Genomic DNA, 14871 nt, shown 5'->3' with positions numbered 1-14871 from the left:
ATGGGACATACCAGCAGTTAAAGGAAAGATTAATTAAGCTTGACAAGCAAGGAGAACTTGAATACAGAATGAAGAAGGCTTTCTCCTCCTCATCCCAGCATGTCTAAATGTCGATGGAAGAACATCTAACATCCTTTTTCAACCTCTGAGCAAAATGCAGTGGAGCCCATAAAACACTGTGTTGTGTAATTTCACTACAGATTCAAACACTCTCCTCTAATTAATATTAGAAGGAAATCATCAGTTTGATCAGATTCCTTGACCATATGCTTGACCTACACAGTGCTCCCCCAGTGTTTTATAGCTAACTGGCAAAAATGGGACCACTGCTAGGAAAAAAAATCAAGCAATTTAAGAAAAAGGGACTCCAGACTGACATTTCTTTGCAGAACTGTGATCTCCAAGTGCTGGCCTGGCAGACAAACTGGCTTTTTGTGGCACTCCTGCCATAATTCAGCCATGTGGCATGTGACAGCTCAGCTGGAAATTGGAAGGCCCACACAGATGCAGGGATTGGGATGAAGGGGCCTAGGAGTTTGGTTTCTGCAGTGTGTCCCACTCCTTGCTTCTGTGCCTTTTCTGGCTTTACTCCATACCCGATTTCTGCTCCCTTCCCATGCAACCCCAACATGGCAAAGCCAAGGATACATGCATACTTCCCATGTCTAAGAGCACTTTGCAGGCAAAAGCATTATCTTTGCTGTCAGTGTGTGACCAGCACACCTTTTTTGAGCATCAGCTGACAATAGTCTGTGAAGGAACATAAGCAGAACTGCATAAAGCCTTCTCGACATTCATTAGAGCCCCTTTTGAAAAGTATTATTTACGCAATGAAAGAAGAAAAACATTCATATAATCATGGATTACTACTCACCTTTAATAATTAAATTTCTGAACCATATTCCCAAGCTTTGTATTAACTTGCTATATTTAAAAAGAAGGAAGTGAAAGAAGCCCAAAATATTACAATTATTTTATCCCCTTTCTTATTCTTTTTTATTATTTCATTTATAAGTTTACCAAAACATGCTGAGGAGCAATGACTGAAAAAGACCATTTGGGATAACTGTGAACCCATTATTTCATGTACTGCATCTGGACTCCCATACAGGCTATGTATTTAAGTGGGACAGCAAATATCTCACTAATTAAGCAAGTAATTCTTTCATAGTCTCTAGTTCCCCTGGGAATCTCTATACTAACAACTTAACACCAGATTGCTAGTATCTCAAATATTCTAAATTTTAAAAACATCCTTAAGGATCCAGGCCTTTTTGCATGAATGAATGTTAATAACCACAGAATCATCTAACCTAGACTACTTCCCATTTAACAACTTGATGTCTTTCAATTAATATCAGCCATCTGCCTTGAAAACTGTGAAGTATAAATTTCAAGTGATTCAGGGAAACAGAGGTTCTAGTCTATTTGTGTTATTAGCATCCAGAGTAGCTCTGTGGTTCATCAGGTACTTACTATTAGTTAGGTTAGCTGAAGTAGGCAGCTGTGTCAAAGGTGAAAAAACAGCAGCTTATGCCTTACACTGCTATTTCTCCATTCCCAGAAAACAGAGTTCAAATCAGCCAGCCCCAGCTGCATTCCCTGGCTTCCCCCTCCGTGCTCCCCAGCCCTAGCAGTCCTACTGAACCGGCTTCAGCTGTCATTTCTTTTAGATCTCATTTCATTTTCTTTAGGAGCACACTTTCCTCACACATTCACTATGAACAAGGACAAACAGATTTTCTTCAGCCCTTTTTTTTATCCACTTTACCTTTCCAAAAAAACCCCCTTTTCCCAGAGATGTTAGCCACAGATCAACAGACAACCCTGCTCTCAAGCACAAGAACAGCTTTCTTTCTGAAATCTGCATGCCTTTACTGAACTTTCTTTCTCCCTTCTTTCCCTGGAAATAGTCTGTCCCAGCAGAATGACATGCTTAGCATAAACTGCACTTCTGCTGCACTTCCGCTGCACTTCCCTAAGTGGTGGATACAGTCATCTGGCAGGTTAACTCTAAGAGCTGTCTATGCTGCATATCCAACCCATAGCAGGAAATGGGATACAGGTCTAATGTCAACTGCCAAGCCCTAACAAATACAAACATCATTTTCCCAGCAGCACCATGATCAGGAACTTGGAAAGGGAAGACAGACATGCGGTAAAGACAAAAAAGGGCAGGCCTGAAGCTGTGAGTTGTCACAACATCAACACAGGTCTTCAGAAGCATTCCCAAAGCTGGAATCCAGCTGTTACTGCTGTAGAATCCAAACAACCCTGCTTAAGATATTGATGCTTAGTAAGATACTTCATTATAGCATCCGTATCCATGGAGCAAACCTCTCAGGGCTTCTTTGGACTCAGTTCAGTGCTGACCAGAACCTCTTATTGCTCCAATTGTACAGCCTCCCCTCCCTCACACACATGCTCATGCTCCTGTTCTGGTGATCTGTCCTCCTTGACAAACCAGACAGAACAAGGGCAGTCACAGAATTAAGTGCCAACATTCATGTTCCAAATGGAAGAGCAAATGAGTAAGTGATACCAAATCCAATAGCTAGCTCAAAGCAACTAAGGGAACCCAGTTGAATTAACAAGTATCAGTACTTGCTGACACAGAGCAAAAGCAGCAATTTTTCTGTAACAATTGCTTATGTGTCATGGCAAAAAAATGCAAGCCAGGCACAAATGCTAGGCTGCTGAGAGATGGTGAAAAGAGATGAGAAGAGAACTTTACCAAATGGAAACATGGCTGGAAGACCTGAACACAAACACGAGCATACTGCTTGGTGAACACTCTCAAATCATTCACACGCTGCTTTGAGTAATTATCCTGCATAAACATCACACTTACAATTCCTTACAAAGAGTTTCAGCCTAGAAAAGTTGGTTTGGGCAGCCAGGTAAGAAATACAGTCACTCTACAGCAAAGTTTGCCCGCGATCAGTTACAGCTGCAGCAGCAAGAACAAAAGCTGTCAAATATGACAAGGAAAGCTGTTTTGAGTCTGCTCAACACTGCTCTTCATTAACACCTGTGTACGTTCTCATCGCATGTGGCCCTGTCTTGAAGGAAGCTTTGAAAGGCCTGGAGTGGAGGTGGAGAGAGAACAGAGCTCCAGAGATGACATGTACCACACATTGCAACATGGATGTAGCCTGAGTCTGCCTCAAGTGTCATGAGGAAAACCCTGAGGACAAGGGTATAGTTAAGGCCCTCCTTCAGAATTCTTTGTGTAAGCCTTCCTTTGGGCCCCCAGCCTGTGGAACACTGTCCCATTAGTAAGTTATCTGTTCTTTCCTTCCACGTGGGTAGAGAAAAATAAGTTCCATAAGTAAAGCCCACATCAATAAATTAGGAGAGAGGACAGGGAAAAAGACTGGCTCATAAAGCTCACCTGACCTAATCCTTACCCTTCTATCAGCTTCTGTCAGCAAGAGAACAAATGAAGTTTACTTACCACTCAAACATAATCTACTTAGTACTATGCAACATGCTGATACATGTATTTTAAAAAACTCAATGCCATACGCTATCAAAATGCATCCATTAAACAGACAAAGAATCCGATAATCAAGAGATGCCAACGGCTACTGAAAAATCGTAACCATGGGGGGAAGTTGCCTCTGTACCAAACTCCATTCACTATTTTTGTTGATGATCCAGCAGAAGGCAAAACCAGTACTGCCAATGATAGTGGACTGGTAAATAATACAGCAGACAAGGCAGAGAGACAGTAATCTTGGTTGGTCAGTGCACAGCCAATGCGAACAGGAGGTGCAGTCATTCAACAAAATGCAAAGTCAGACACCTTCCCCCACACCACGAAGGTCACATTGCATATGGACAAGGATTTAGAAGCTGGAATATACAGGCACTTAACACTTGCTTCTGGTGTCACACTAGGACCAAATGGAATCATTCTTTCGACCTACAAACTGAGAGAAGTTACCCCTCATGGGGCAATGGTGTTTTTTTACAGATTCCTTAGGGCAAGAAGGGCAAAGCTGTATGCCACTCGTAACAGACTTGTAGAAGTTAGTTAAGAAAAGCAAGCTCTTGGGAGCTGGCTTAAATGTGCTTTGTACTTATCTGTATCTTAACAAAAAAAAAAATCAAAGTTTGCAGATAAAGATGGTATTAAGAACTCCAAGCATGGGGCGCTGGCACTGTCAATAGTGGGACTCCCATGTGGTTGGAGTGTCTGGATTTTACAAAGCAATACAGAAACTGGAAAGGTACACAGAGTCAGAGAAACTACTAAAAGAGAGAAAGTACCCTACACAGAGAATCTGAAAGGGCTCAGTTGGCCTCATTTCCTAAAAATAATGTGAGAGGTAAGGCAATTACAACACATAAATCCCCTCAAAGGGAGGGACCATCAGTTATTAGAGGCCTCTTTAATCTGGCACTGAATAAGCTAACAAACCAGTTGTTGGAACCTAAAGGCAAATTGAAAGCAAGACACCGCTCCCTCCCACACACTCCTTTCCAGTTTGTGTTAATTAAAAAGCACCAGAAGTAGTGCATCTACCAATCTTCAGATCAAGTTTGGCTGCTCTTTCTCACTGTTACGCCCTAGCAAAATATGTATTATTAGCACATACAATTCTAAAGACTCTGAAACACGAATGCCTAGAATATACAGAAAGTCAAACTAGACAGATTTGTCTTTCAATTATGGACCTGAAAATCCATTCTTCAGCAGATAAGCAAGTTGACAATACATTTGAGGGAATAGATGAGAATCGGAGAGAAACATGGCTATTTAAGAGTTTCAGCTGCCCTCAGTATTAATGGCAAATGACTTCTTAAACAAAACAAACATAAATTACAGATAGGATGCTTTTTGTCTTCAGGATTTCAACTTACCTTTTTTTAAAAAAACCAGAGATTTAAGTTGTAACAAAAGGTAAAACTCTCTCTGATCACTTGTATTTGCAAGCTGTCCTCACTAGATTTTTTTTTTAATTTGCTTCTTCTGCAGTGATAGAAAATGTATATACAGCATTTAGTGCGAAGATGAAACTCAAGGCTTCAGAAACCACATGGTGGAAAATACTTTGAAAAACATGGAAAGGTTAAGTGAGACAGTCCGGCTGCTGAGACAAAGTAGTATGAGCGACAGTTCACAGGAGAGCTTGGGGCTGAGGTATTTTCCACTTGGGTTGTGTCAATAAATGGGACAAGAGGTAGCTGGGGATTAGAAAAGGGATTGTTTGGTATCAGGCAGATACACAAAGGTGTTCCTCACTTATAGACTGGATGGTTTAAATCCTGAGTAAAAACCACTACCCAGACTTCTGAAAAAGCTACTGAGGGGCAGTTCAATAATTGTGAACACTATGCACCAGAAGGGCCTTTTCTTTTTTAATAAGCCATGTCAATTATCTGGGCATTGGATATAAACCTCCCCCTCCTTAATAAACTGCTTGCAATATAAATGGCAATCATGTCTGAACAGTATCAAAGTCCCAAAGCTTAAAGGTTAAACAAACAAACAAACAAACAAATCCCAGAGGTTTTGCTTTCTCTTACTTCAGTGGGAAATGACTAAAACTAACCACTACCTTCCACAAATCCTCATTCTCCTAGCCTGTTCCACATACTCCTTCTCATCACAGAAACTCAACTCAGGCAAAGGCTAACAAGACAGGCCATTTTCTCACTGTCTGCATCTTTATTCTGAAGGCTGTGATACAACAGCATCAATTTCTAACCATCTATCTTAATAAACACATGTGCTCCACTTGGACACCACAGCCAAATACTCAGAGCAGGTCACAAACAAGCTGGTTCACGCTGTATCTGCAAAGATCTATCTACACAGCAGCCCTTCTGCTATCAAGCACAACTGGTTTGCAGGCCAAGGCAAGTCACTGCACACATTAGCCCAGGCCAGTCAACATCAATATTGTTCCCAAAGTCCCCTAAGAACATGGAGCAAAATTCCTTCTTACTTCTTCCCCTTACACTAGAGAAGTCTATATAGGCCAAAGCAAGATTTCATGTGGTCTAAGTGCTCTGAAACTCTGTGGTGATTTAGGAGTGCCACGTTCAACAGCATACCACTTCTATCTCCAGCAGACAGCACTGAGCAAACACAACTATTTCAAATACATCAGCAGTGTCCTACAGAACAATAGAGAATAAAGATAAGTAAAGCACCAAGACACCAGTTTTTTGAAAACATATATTGCATATGTGATCTCTTTTTTGGCATCATACAGACCAGACCATGCATTTTGCTTTTCTTTTACAAAAACAACAAAACACATTGATTTCTTGGAGACAAGAGAAACAGGTCTTACCCCACAGAGCCCCCTATAAGCTGGGGCATTTAAAACTATTCAAATCACAGTGAGGAGATGAGACCCTGCAGGTAAATTCAGTCACATGCTTTCCAGAGGAGGGTCTTTTCCCTCTGGTTTTACTTGCTAAGCTTTACCCCGGCTTAAAGCTGACAGCCTATCTCCTGAACATCACATAACTCTTCAAAAGCAACAGCCAGGACAATCCCAGCCTGCTCTCAGCTTCTCCCTTTCAATCATTGTTAGATTCTCCTGACTGCAGAGAGTAAGTGCAAAAAGTAACCCCCAAAACAGACCTCTAACCTGAGAGATGCAGACTTCAACCCACTTAATGAATGGAGGAACTATTGCTTCACTACTAATTTAAAGACTCTTCTACAGCTTCAGCAAATGCCCAAATCTCTTGCCACCACTTATCCTTGCGATTCAGTTGTCTGCTTGTCTCTCTCCAGTATGCTAGCATTTTGTGGAAAGCTTTCTCTTACAACCCTGACCCAAAAATGAGCAATTATTTTGACAATCAAAATCTTCTTCTAGCAGCAGGCTATCTTCTATCTTTCCACAACTGGCAAAATACCTCACCAATACTGCATATTACTGTTAAATCAGCAGCTACACTGATGATTTTACCTGTGAAACCACAGATCAGATTTTACACACTTAAGGCATTTATTCAGCAACAACCAACAAAACTTCAATAGGAAAAGTAATATACCCTTTGCATTGTTTCTCTTTATTCATGGTTCAGACAGAATTCATTAGATTCAAAAAAAAATTCTGTGGAAACAAGGCAAAGCCTCTAGTAAATGTTTTTGATTTAAAACCACCCAAACTCCCACTCCCTTTAACCAAAAGTTACATCTTAAAATGTGGAATAGATGAGTGTGTTTGAAAGTTCACGGTGCAAAATAGAGGAGGATGGCAAAACCTCCTCAGATTTGTCAAAAAATACAGCTATCCCACTCTTTACATAAACACAGTCTTCTCCCTTCCCTTTTTTCTCTCTGCTTCTATCCACCCTGCAACAAAATCAATATATAAGAACATCAGCAGCAGCTTTGGTGATAGGCAATGATCCTTTCTGGCATCAGTCTGTGACAAGATCGTTGATTCTCTTATCTTTAAATCACATCATAGCTGTGTAAAACACGCAGTGATATCCCAGACGTGACCTCTTCACATCCGCTGTCGATACCTCAGCAAGATCCAGACTGCTGTCACAGCAAGCGCCAGGCCTGGCACAAGAATGGCTGCTAGAGGAAGCCCACCTGATTCTCCATCTCCTCGATGACCCACAGGGCCATTCTGTGGCTGCAACTACAAGGAAAAAAAAATTATTTATGTCAGAGCCCATAACAAAAGAGCCCCCAGTTCTGTGCCTGGACCAGGTGGTTCTGTAAGAATGTTCAAAATTGTTTCCCCAGGTACCTGCAGACTTCACACATGGGAGGGTGAAAACAGCTTTGGATGGACTGAACTTCACTGCAGGGTGCCCGGTCATTACCACACACCCTCATGTTTCTCTGCCACTTTCTAAACTAGGACTCAAGTGGAGCAGGACACACCTCATACAGCAGAAGCAGTGACACACACATACTATTTCCTGCTCTCTTTACCAGAAAAAAGGCATCAGTAATTCTCTCTGTTTTTCTTGCCTGCTTTATACACTGGGTCCAGAAGACTTACTCCTTTGCTAAGGGAGTAGAAAAGGGATCTCAACCCATCTCTCCCCACCAACATGCTTCGGGTAGATCAGTATTTCTTTTGTCCACTTCCATGCTAGGTGGGGATTAAGGATTCATCTCTTTTTTATATCTAAGATGGTGCCAGTATATTTAAACTATAGCAATCCATATTTCCTATTATTGTAAAATCATTTATGTTGGAAAAGACCTCTAAGGTAACCAAGTCCAACCATTAACCCAGTACTGCCAAGTTTACCATTAAACTAAGCACAACATCTGCACCATTTTTAAATGCCTTCAAGGATGGTGACTCAACCACTTCCCTCAGCAGCCTGTTACAGTGCTTGACCACCTTTTCAGTGAAGAAATTCCTAATACCCAATCTAAACTTCCCCTGGTGCAACTTGGGGATGTCTCCACTTGTCCTGCCACTTGTTGCATGGGAGAAGAGGCCAACCTCCACCTGGCTAAGCCTCCTTTCAGGCAGTTGAGAAGAGTGATAAGGTCTTCCCTGAGTCTCCTTTTCTCCAGGCTAAACAGCCCCAACTCCCTCAGCTGATCCTCATCAGACTTGAGCTCCAGATCCTTCACCTGCTTCATTACCCTTCTCTGGACACGTTCCAGCACCTCAGTGTCTGTCTGGTAGCATTGGGCTGCACACACATTTCAACACTAACATGAGTGATGGCCTCTAAAACAAAAGGACATCTCTCTCCAGTAAGATTTTGGCCACTGAAATAAAACTGGACAACTTGAGATTCTGTCTTCACACACAAACCTTTACCCCAGAGAAATGAGATCAGTGAGCAAACACAACATACTCCAGCAAAAGAAAGACCTGGGGATTTCTCCAAACTCACCTCTTCACTGATATGGTTGCAAAGTAATACAAAGACAATTACAGCCGAGGCAACGAGAGAAGGTCATAGGTCAAAGCAAATTTTTATATGCACATATCACACTGAGCACCTGGACACAATACTCTTCTTCCTCATGAAATAGCCACCAAGCATAGAAACCAGTCTAAACTGGGCCAGAAATAACCCTAAGAAACAGGTAAAACATACCCTGCGCTGAATTTTCAGAGACACGTAATAGCCTGCATTCCTGAACAGTTCCACAGCATCCTTGTGCCGCAGATCCTTCAAGTCTTTGCCATTGATCTAGCAAAAAAGGAAAAGGAAAACCAGATGCTGAAGGTAAAAACAAGCAAATTTTTAACAATGCAGGCTAACATAGGAAGGATAAGACATAAAAATCTTCATCTTTCACATAATTCTTCATTTGGGACATGGTACCATAATCAGAAAGATCCAAATTAATTAAATAAATCATTCACTCATAGATGTATTTTTATATGTTGAGATAGAACATGAGAAACTCCAAGCAAAAACACAGAGGTACTGAAAAAAACTACCTAGAAGCAAAATAAGAATATAAGACCACAGTTGTGTCAATAGCAGCTTCTGATGTTGTTGCTTTACTGGAAACAAATCAAAGGTGTGATTCTGACAGCTAATGAAAAAAAAAGAGCAGCTACAGCAAAATTATTATTTTAAGTCTCTTCCCTTGTTTCCTCTACTGGTGTACCTTTGAAACCTCTCTGAGAGAGTATTGTAAACACACATTCATAAACATACTGATGTAACAAAACCAACCAAAAAAAAAATTACTTACATACTTATGGGCATCCACTCGCAAGTGTTAGGATTTTTCTTAATTTAAAATAATATATGATGGCACAGGGTTTTATAACCTACTTGATTTCACTCACTACGTGATTGTATTCATCCTAATTTTTTATTTTCATCCCCATTACCCCTAATTGTATCCCCTAAGATCACATCCAGTGCCTCCTTTCTCTTCATATTTAGACACCCCAAACACAAGTACATAAATATTAAACTGTCAAGGAAAAAGAGAATAATATTCTCTGTTTAACTTAATATCACTTTCTGGATCAATAATAGGCTCCAGTTAGTGCAAGGCAGTCTACAGAGGCTAAAAAGATTACATGCGGAACATATTAAGCAAGTGTAAAATAAAATTAGGGAGTATAAAAAGGTTGTGCATCATACAAGGACAGGCTACTTCTTCACTCATCACTTTGTGAAGCTTATTTCTTACATGATTGCCAGCTATCTGAAGAATCAGTGGGTGTGAACATCAGCCACCTGAAAACATTTTTCTAAAAGGAGAAGCAGTCTATGTTATTCTTGAGGAGCTGAAATGAAGAGAATTTTATGGCCTAAAGGTTTTATAGTCTAAAAATCCCCCTGTGCAAAAAGATCAGAAATCGTGGGTTGCCAATCAAAAAATGTAAACTGAAGAGGTGGAAAACCTTTAATTACATGTGTGTAAATGATAATCCACTGTGAGCAAGAGAAGGTCTGATGGATTCTAAAACCTTAGGGAGGCAAGTCACAGAGGAAACACAAACACAGCACTACGAAGCACTTCTGTGGCAAATCAAGAAGGCAGAAGAGATAAGCCCATGTGTAGAGGCACTCAGCTCCCTAGTGCTCAAAGCTCTCCCCAGATCCCCAAGACAGCTCCTCCATGGAGTTTGCTTGGCATCACCTAACTCATTCACCACATCCTTCCTCTCTCCGTGCACTGTGATGGAAAACCTGCCTCCCATATCACATCACCGACCAAGAACACGGGGCAACAGAAGAAAGGGCTTACCGCTAAAATTTTATCTCCTTCTTGTAATCGGCCATCAAGGTAAGCTGCCCCATCCTTTTTGATCCGGCTGACATAGATGCTGCTGTCATTGGCAATATACTGCTGATCTGTCCCACCAACAATGTTGAAGCCCAACCCTAAGGTAAGCCAAAGAGAAAGCCAATGAGAAAAAGCTCAAAGCTTCAAACATTCTTGCTGTCTTGCTTGTTGGGGACTGCACCCTCCCACATTGTCTTGCTTTCTCCACCATACAAAAACTCACAGCACACAAATCTGCATCATCCTTGCCAAGCAACTTCACACTGTCTAGGAAAGTCATTCTCATGAAACTGGTCTTGAAACACTAAATGAGAGACACTCAATGCCTGAGAATCCCAGATGCTTCATTACACAGAACACCTGTGAGCTGTTTTCAGGTGGGTGTTGGGAAGTACTGAGGGGCATGCCATCATTTCTGAGACACCGATTCAGCCCTCAGCAGGAATACACTTCTTCAGCACAGGATGAAAGAGAACAAAAGTATTCTGCATTTCACATGAGGTTATAGTAAATTACTACCTTTGAGCTACAAGAAATCACCTCTGACAAGCATTTTGAGAGATGGGAAACAGGATAAGGAAAGGCAAGGAGCATTAGACCCCATCTAATGAGGAAACAGGCAAGCAGAACTGTGCTACCAGCTTGAGGGCACCTAGAGCTCAGAAGGCTCCCCTTCCACATCTCAGGAGCTAGAACTGGTGTGCTTTGCCTCCAAGAATAAGATTAGGTTACATGAAGCTACTTCAAATCGTATACAATCACTTTGTTCTGTTCCAGGAATTCAAACATGACAGGAAATAAAAACAAAGTTCACAGATTTAAAGCAAAACAAAAAGGAATACACATACATTTAATAGAACTGATGTCCACATTTTTGTATTTTATATTATTCTTTAAAGGAAGCCTCAGTTACAGATATCAAGCTGGATCCAGCTTCTGGATTAAAGTTAAGCCTTCTTGTTTCATCAAAACCCAGAAGAACAAATTGAATTTGAAGTCTGGAAACCCAAAGATTACGAGAGCACATTCCCCATTGCACATGCAGCTAAGTTTCTCTCTAAATGAAAATGCATGACAAGGGACAGGAAAGATTCCCTAAGAGACTTGCAATGAAAAAAGAAAGAAAAGCCAAGGAAAAAGAAAAAAAAAAAATCAAATACACAATCAAAGTAAATGGAAAAAAAACCAACTTTTTTTTTTTTTTCTGACATAAACCAGTCATCCAAAAGCTATTGTCAAGAACAGCTAAGGGCAAGTTCTGCCCACGTTCAGCCAGGCTGATTTATTTGTTTTCGCTTTCTTTCTTTCTTATCTTCTCTCAAAATTGGGACTGGAAACCTTGGAAAGGAGAGTTTCAAATGAAAGTAAAACCACCTTGTGCCTGCTGGGAAGCAGCATTTTAAATTAGTCACAGGAGATCAAAGCATTTACAAAATGAGTCATGCTATTTTAAGTGTGCATCTACAGCTGGGAAGTAAAGAAATATTAGCAGCAATTTTGCCACACCTTTTTTTTCCTTCCCTTCCTGGCAGCTTCAGACAAGTGAGGGAAAAAATGAAAGCAAGAGAAAATTGAAGAAATACTGACATTTCAACTAGAATAATATCTGTTCCAAGAAGGGCCAGTTGTGCACAGTAATACACCTTTCAACAGCATTATGAAAAGAAAAAAAAAATTAAAAATCCACGCTCCTAAAAATTATTTGCCATAAAGCCAATAACCTAGGAAAAGGGGAAATCAATACTAGAGAAAGTATAAGGTTTAATCAACACTTATTAAAAAGCCAGAAAGAAGGAATCATGGTCTCAGTACACTTTGATTCTCTCTCTCATATATAAAACCCCTCAAATAGGTATATATATATGAAAAAAAGTTTACACTTTGCAACTTTTTACCCACAACTGGAAAAATAATCAAGAGTCACAGCTTTCATCAGCAGAGGCAGATCTTCGTGACAAAGAGGCAGCAGTTCATGCTAGACCAAGTTAAGTATTCACAGGGCTTTGTCATTCTGTCTTTCCTTTCCAGCACTCAGACTTCCACTCTGCCTAAAAATATCTTCCCTATCAATCCTTGAGCTCTTTGCTATTCTCTCCCTTCCAGTTCACGCAGCCACAGAGAGAGATGCAGCACAGCTGGAAGAAAAGGAGTAAGGGGAGGAAGAAAGCACACAGCACTAAATCTCTTGTCTACAAGGGACCAGAAGCAGAATGGCAGAGCTTTAAAAGCAGGCTCTGGGCTAAACTTCTGACCCTCCCTAAGGCTGCAGACCTCCCTATCCCTCACTTACCCTCCCTTGAACTAAAAAAGTCCCTCAAACAGGCCTTTAAAAAAAAAATCATGACTGGCAGGATTAGGAAACGGAGATTGAATACAAGAAAATTTGAAAAAGAGACATACATACACTGTCCTGCCACTGGAAATACATTCACAACCTATGCAAACTTTTGCCAGAAATGTTTAGCATCAGACCTATTTTAAAAGTTGCAGTCGAAACTGCAATTCAAGAGATTACAGTATCCAATTGTACTTCACAGATAACAGTGTTTTGTTCCTACCACAGAAACGAATAATCGTTCACATGGCAAGTGCATCAAGGCCATAAGGAGCTGTAGGACCTTCAACTCAAGTAACACAGTTAGAAACCTAACTCTAAAGATGCACAGCCCATCTCAGTGACTACACAAATGCTGCTCATGGTAATCGAGACTGAAATCACAGTGGCCACATTCAAGACCATTTTTAACTCTGCCCTTTAACATTCCCTTACATCTTCCTTAAAGTTTTAGGTCCCCAGATGTACAGAAACAGCCTTCCCACCAGAACCGGCTCCATCTGGCACAGTTTTCACTGACAAGCACAGCTTCATTAGCTTAAGCTCATGGCTATGCTGGTAGGGCTACACAGCTTTCACATCAGAAGCCCAATCTGGCGAGCAGGGGGAGGCAAAGGACTGCTCCCTGGGCTCACATCCTCTGGTTTCTGATCATCAGCATGAGGGCCAGGACCAACTCCAGCCCTGCGGAGGACTTACCTCCACCCCAGAGAAAGGAAACACGCACACCAACAACGTGGGAGCTGGGGGTCTCTGGGGAGCCCACGGAGCCAAGGCTGGCCAGCAGCCGCACCCAGCAGTTGTGCAAAACAGAAGGGCTGCCACGTTTTCGTTCATGCTCATTTTAATTACAGAGAAAGCCTCACACACCAAAGTACAAGTCTAGCTCCAAAAGCCCCCTGGAGCCTGCCATTCTCTATAGCCAGGATTTTGCTCCAGAGCTGTGCCAACTTCCCTCACTTCTGAAAGTGTGATCTGAATAGCACCATAAATCCTGTAAAAATACAAGGTTTCCATGAGCGCACCTGCTGTTGTGACATGAAAAGCAAAGCCCAAAAAATGCCCCACGAACTTCCCCATTCTCTCTTCCTTCCAGCGTATGCTACTTTCTCTCACCATCCCAAAGCCTCTCAAGGGACGCTGCACAATGAACGCCAAGCTGACAGTACAGGGCATGGCCACTTGGGCATACTATTTTCTAATGGCCCCTGACTCAGGGTATCCAGCGCGGCTGAGGGCTCAGCGGCTGCCGTCTCACTTGGAAGCAACAGGAGCTCCACCGGAGATGGCAACTTCCCGGGAAAACCAGAGGCGAAACCAGAGGCGAGTTGTCCGCAGGGACACCAGCCTCTACCGGAGCTCTCGCAGAGGACCGACCCTGACCCAGCCACCGCTTCCTCACGCAGGGCACGAGCTTTTCCCAGGGCAGCGTATCCGCCACGGCCCTTTCCAAGTGCACGCCGCGGCAGGGGAGACCGCTGGGCCCGGCAACTCTGGGCGCTGCGCTTCGATCCTCCCCGCCGGGACCCTCCCTCCGCCGCTTCGGTGCCCGCCGCGGCCGCCCCGCCGGCCGCCGCCACCCCGCGCTTCCGCTCCGGCCTCCCCGGGGGCTGCGCAGGCCTCGGCGCGGCTACCCCGGCCCGGGAGGCGCCGCGGACTCGGCGCGGAGAGGCCGCCCCTGCCTTACCTGAGGGTCTGCGGGTGAGGCTGATGATCTCCTCGGCGTAGCTGCCGCCGCCGCCCGCCACGCTGCCGTTCATGCTGCGGCCTGAAGGAGAACTCGGCTCCCGGGGCAGCCGCTCTCGCCTCCTCGGCC

General features: G+C 42.7%; 2 protein-coding genes across 2 annotated transcripts in view; both read right to left on the bottom strand.

Annotated features, from left to right (window-relative positions):
- Nucleotides 1-14828, bottom strand: part of LOC121674116 (deubiquitinase DESI2-like) — a 90496-nt gene extending 75668 nt beyond the window's left edge. The window contains exon 1 of the mRNA XM_042048148.1: nucleotides 14743-14828. The gene's annotated coding sequence lies outside the window, so the exon portion shown is untranslated. The remainder of the gene's footprint in view (nucleotides 1-14742) is intronic.
- Nucleotides 7021-14871, bottom strand: LOC121674117 (synaptojanin-2-binding protein-like). The gene is made up of 4 exons (XM_042048151.1): nucleotides 14743-14871; nucleotides 10682-10818; nucleotides 9061-9156; nucleotides 7021-7625 (listed from the first exon to the last, which is right to left on the bottom strand). Exons 1-4 carry the CDS (start codon nucleotides 14813-14815, stop codon nucleotides 7485-7487), a joined length of 447 nt encoding a protein of 148 aa, XP_041904085.1. The 5' UTR covers nucleotides 14816-14871; the 3' UTR covers nucleotides 7021-7484.

The sequence above is a fragment of the Corvus kubaryi genome, unplaced genomic scaffold, assembly GCF_017639235.1.
Source record: "Corvus kubaryi isolate FWS band 111438036 unplaced genomic scaffold, C.kubaryi_AGA036_p1.0 66, whole genome shotgun sequence".
Classification (NCBI taxonomy): Eukaryota; Metazoa; Chordata; class Aves; order Passeriformes; family Corvidae; genus Corvus; species Corvus kubaryi.
Note: the sequence above shows the minus strand (reverse complement) of the source record. Positions and strands in the feature narration are given on the sequence as shown.

Excerpts from the sequence above, each read along its gene's own strand:
- LOC121674117 (XM_042048151.1), bottom strand. The coding sequence starts at position 14,815 with ATGAACGGCAGCGTGGCGGGCGGCGGCGGCAGCTACGCCGAGGAGATC. Across the intron at positions 10,819-14,742 it reads CCTCACCCGCAGACCCTCAG|GGTTGGGCTTCAACATTGTT; the intron begins GTAAGGCAGGGG and ends GGCTTACCTTAG. Across the intron at positions 7,626-9,060 it reads CTCTGAAAATTCAGCGCAGG|TTGCAGCCACAGAATGGCCC; the intron begins GTATGTTTTACC and ends TTTTCCTTGTAG.